General features: G+C 43.4%; 1 protein-coding gene across 1 annotated transcript; it reads right to left on the bottom strand.

The window, feature by feature from the left end:
- Window positions 1–221: 221 nt before the first annotated feature.
- On the bottom strand, window positions 222–3,743 carry LOC120747451 (sphingosine 1-phosphate receptor 3). The gene is made up of 2 exons (XM_040053323.1): window positions 3,520–3,743; window positions 222–3,096 (listed from the first exon to the last, which is right to left on the bottom strand). The coding sequence occupies exon 2, from the start codon at window positions 3,022–3,024 to the stop codon at window positions 1,891–1,893; it is 1,134 nt and encodes a 377-aa protein (XP_039909257.1). The 5' UTR covers window positions 3,025–3,096; window positions 3,520–3,743; the 3' UTR covers window positions 222–1,890.
- Between the last annotated feature and the right edge of the window lie 1,257 nt (window positions 3,744–5,000).

The following is a 5,000-nucleotide window of genomic DNA, read 5'->3' as shown; positions in this document are numbered from 1 at the left end:
CTGCTGCGTGTTGCTGCTTGAGACTACTGTTCCCTCTCACTATCTGTCTCCCACCCTCCCTCCCTCCCTCTCTATTATATATTATAAATGTATCATTTCGAGATTCTAAATATAAATCTTTGTCAGAGGAAATCACACAGAAACTCACTATTTTGGGACAGGTATTTAAAAAAAACTGGGGGGAAAAAAGGAAATAAAAACATAGAGACAACAAGTCCAAATGATGTTTACAGATTTAATCTTTTGGTTGTATTAGTTAATCATTATTCTGTATGACTGTTGGCAATAAAACCGTGAATGTGTAGAATCGCTGTTGTTTCTCTGCTGTAATAGTTTCGGGTATTAATATTTCTGCTCATGAGTCACAGATTTCTCATCTAAAACGCGCAGGTGGTTTTAATTTACCCACATTCACATATACTTGTCTTTGAGATGTGTTACTCTGGGTCATCCACAGTCCGCACTATTTATATTAGTTCCCATGACAAGCAAGAGTAAATAAGTTCCAGGTGCGGTCTGTGGATTGTCCACAGTGACTGGAAATTGGTTTTAGGAAATAGATGTTGTGAGCCACGGAAAACACAACTTAGTGTATATGCATTGTGTGTTTGATTGCCTCCAGAAATCGTTAAAACATAATATTTTACATCTTTTTTTTTTCTTTTCTTTTTTTTGCATTTTCAGCCTTTATTAGATGGTGCAGTACAGGGAGTGGACAGGAAAGCAGGGAAAAGAGTTGTGGTAAGGACATGCAGAAAATGGTCTGGGTCAGACTCGGAGCCGAACCTTTGCAGCAGCCTTCAGCACTGAGTCACCTGTACAGCCAGGTGAGCTACAGCGAGACCCATGCTTCTAAATCTTGACTAACAAAATCAAAAGCATGGCTAGATTACACAGTAAATACTTTTATTGGTGAACCAAGCCTTTATAAGTTCCTTTCATAAACAAAGCAGAGCTGCACTCTCTTGGCCACAAGGTGATTCTAATGAATTGTTACGCAGTAAATTTAATAGTTTTCCATTTTAATTTACTGAGTGAAAGCAGATTTTTTTTTTTAATCTAACATGAATAGCTGCAATTTGTATTTCACATGCTGCATTCACGTGCCTCTTTACAGTCTTCAGCTTTCTAGCGTCATGCTTTTAAAGCTCAAAACAAACGCACACAAAGAACTGCTGTAGCTGCATAGAGAACATGCAGCAGTACTGAGTAAGACCAGCAGATGGAGCCCTTGTATCACGAACGCTTTCATTTTGAGCACAATGCTACTGATATAATACAAAAAACACACCTGTTTGTTTCTTCACAATGAGTAACTCTTGCCTTGGTTATTATACAATGCAGATTACAGTAACTGCCCAGCATACTGTAGGATTACTGAGTAAATACAAACTACGTAGATTAATAAATACCTTCAGCTGTGTGTCATTGCAATAATAATAGTCAACAATCATTCTTCATTACATTGGTTTTTGCAGTGATATAATTGCACTTATTTGGTAACTGCGGGTAAGTTTTCACTTCTAATTTATCATAGGAGCTCACAGCTGCAACTACGGAGGTAAAAGTCCTTTCTGTTGAGGGTAAGAGCACCAGTCATCTGTGGAAGTGACTGTTATCCAGCAAAAAAACCCAACAACAAAAAAAAGGACAAAGTGACTCCAAACTCTTGAGCACTCCAAAGTTTTGAGCACTGGAGGCTGGACTTGAAAGAGCCATACATTACAGATGATGAACATATAGCAAAAAGAAACCACTGCCCTGCAGCTAATGTCAGAAGTCTACCCTTCATTTAAAGAAACACTTTTTTTTGGGAACAATGCTCTCCGTTGTGACCACTGCACAAACCCTTAAGCTCAGAGTATTACTGTAAATTACTACTGTCTCCTTTTAATCTTCTCTGTCACTCGCAGCCTCAGCAGTACCTCTGCTTGCTCCAGCCACCACTGAAACCTTTCCGTGGCCCCTGTCTGACTCCTGTCCTCTCTCCGGCTCTGACTGCCTGGAGCCCTGCTGGTTCTGGCTGCTCCACGACTTGCTCCTGCTGCGGCTGGGCTCCAGGGACTGTCTGTTTCCGCTTCCGTTCACAGACGCCTTCGCCCTGTAGCAAAAGCCGCAAACCAGACCCAGGAAAGCTCGCCTCATCTCGCGGCTGGCCAGAGTGTAGATGACTGGGTTCATCGCGGAGTTGAGCACCGCCAGCCCAATGAACCAGTGGGCTTCGTAAAGAATGGGGGACCTCTGCTCGGACGCTACATCCACCAGGAGCAGGACAAAGAGGGGAGTCCAGCAGGCGATGAAAACTCCAACTACAATGATGACAGTGCGCAGTAGGGACATGGCGTGCTCTGAACTGCTGTGCTTGCTCACCTTTCGGCTACTGGACTTGACCAAGATGTAGATGCGGGCATACAGGATGGCTATGGCTGAGAGCAAAAGTATGAAAACCGTGATGCAGAAAGCAACATATTTCTTGGTGTAAAGAGGGAGGATTGTGGAGCAATCAGGGAGGTTATTCAGGCAGTTCCAGCCCAGAATAGGCAAAGCTCCAAGAGATATAGCAATCAGCCAGCAGGTCCCTATGAGTAGAAATACCCTGTAGTTCTTGTTCGCATCATAAGGCCTCATTTTGATCATAGTAAGGTGTCTCTCTATAGCAATAGCCAGGAGACTGAAAATGGAGGCTCCAAGTGCTACAAACATGCTCCCCTCTCTCACAAACCAGAGAGCAGGTGAGAGCTGCAGGGTCTTCTCTCCAGACAGGAGCAGGTTGACCAGGTAAGCGACTCCAGCCAGCAGGTCGCACATTGCCAGGTTAGCGATGAAGAAGTACATGCGGTTGTGGAACCTGTGGTTCCTCCATATGGCTACAAGCACTGTGAGGTTCTCCAAGACGATGAAGCTGCAAACGATGAGGAAAACTACGGTTTTGGTGTCCACAGTGCCGGGGCTCGCGCCAATGCTTGGCCGGTTGGCCAGCTTTCCTGTGTAGTTGTAGTGGAGCTGGATCTGAGAGTTGATCATTGTCCAAAGAATACCAGCTGCCGACACTGGAGGTCAGACTTGAGCAGGGAGCGCGGTGTCCACTGTGTTCAACTGCAGGAGTAGATTGAGCGTTATTTTAGAGAGCAGCCAATTTACAGATCATCATGCTGCCATCATTGTCCTTGTGCGGTTTGTTTGATTAAATTCCACTAATTATAGAAACAAAAGGTTATTCACCAGAAACACACTCGCTATTGTAAAAAAACACCTTGAAATAAACTCTGATGTCGCTTTCCCCCCTCTCCTTTGAAACAGTGAAGTCTTGAAAATCGAAGCTGCTCATTTGAAAACACCTAATTATGCATAAAATTAGCATACTTCTGGCACAGTCGTCACGTGTAAATTATCGACAGATTTCAGCAAATAGCGCCAGTTTAATTACTGAGTGTTTTTTTTTTTTTTTTTTTTTTTTTTTTTGCAGCTTCAAGCTGTCTAAATCTCCAAGAAAGAACCAGCAGCTTTAAAACAACTTACCTCTGGATGCTCGCAGTTCGCTTTGTTTTTAAAGTCAATCCCGCACTTTTGGACGCACATTTCATCGCAGTCGATTATCTGAGTTCCTTTCTTTTCTGTTGAACTTTAAGTCTTTCTTCGTTGTTCGGCAGAAGAGAGCAGCTCCTCATCTTTTTTTTTTTTTTTTTCACTGAGCTCTGGAAACTCCGGAGCTGTCGACGGTCGGCTGGTAGTCACACCCCTCCCTCCCCTCCTTCAGCCCGGACTGCGAGCGCAGGGAGGCTGCTCTAGGGGGTCAGAAGCGCATCACCGACAGGAGGTATGTTTGTGGACACGAGATGCAAAGATTCATTCTCACACGTTGTCCTCTGCTATGTTCGTTATAGCACTCACAACAAAACACTTACTTAGGGTTTTATTAACTGTGGAACCAAAGGTGCAAACCGACTTGTTTTTATCGTTTGCCTGCGCACCAAAGTGTTTTGGGTTTGTTTGTTTGTTTAAAGAGCTTTGGTAGCGTTGCTAGCTCACTAGGTAACAACAGTGACTCTTAATGTGAGCAGCAATGTTAAATATATATCTTTGGGCTACTTAAAACTCTGATAGGACTGTAATGCCTTTTTTCACGTGAGTCCAATGTTTAAATTGAGTGGTTAAATTTAGGTTGAGTGGAGGTTCTGACCTGGTTCAGGTAATGATGAATCCCAGTGGGAAGTCAGCAGTCTGGTAATATTTTTTTTAAAACTACAAATAATAAATGATAAGTATCGAAAGAAAAATCAAAATGCTAGCCACAACAACTGATGTAAACCACTGATAAAACCTGTGAACAGAATGCAAATTACTACTTTTTATTTGACATGGACCCAAAGGAGAGAGCGGTGCTGTAAGAGTGTATGACTGCTGCCCATCCTTTGTTCTGGTCATTCTCTTGTGACCTCACATCCAGGAAGGATGGGCAGGGCTGGCAGTAAAGAGTCTGAGAGGCAGACTGACAGATAATAACTCCTTAAAACAGATGTGACAAAGCGCTTTGAGGAGATTCTTAAGACTTCCCTGACTGTAACGAAACACAGCGAACCACGTAGGACTAAAACACAAAGCTCCATTTTCAAACAAAAGTCCGCAGCTCGAGCCCAGAATAACTGAGTCACTGCTTCCACTGCTAGGAACCTTATTGCTTTGCTTGATACGGTGCCACACATCTAGCTTTTTGCAATTTTCCCCCCAAACCAAGCACATACTGTACTGTGTCTCAGACCAAATCATTAAATAGTCAATATCTTGGAGTGTCTGTGGCTATTAACCCAGAAGAATGCTTTGTGTGGTTAAATAAACAGCTGCGGTCTGGCACCGGTCCATTAGCATTGTTACAGTCACAATTCTCAGTCATTTCCTGCAGGTCACACACTGTGCCAGCAGCAATGGGGAAAATTTCAGGGAAAAAGCCAAATAGTTACTCCGGACCCACAGCAAATCTGGGACCAATCACGGAGTGGGTG

This window comes from Simochromis diagramma, unplaced genomic scaffold (assembly GCF_900408965.1).
Source record: "Simochromis diagramma unplaced genomic scaffold, fSimDia1.1 OVJJ01000596.1, whole genome shotgun sequence".
In the NCBI taxonomy this organism is placed as follows: domain Eukaryota; kingdom Metazoa; phylum Chordata; class Actinopteri; order Cichliformes; family Cichlidae; genus Simochromis; species Simochromis diagramma.
Note: the sequence above shows the minus strand (reverse complement) of the source record. Positions and strands in the feature narration are given on the sequence as shown.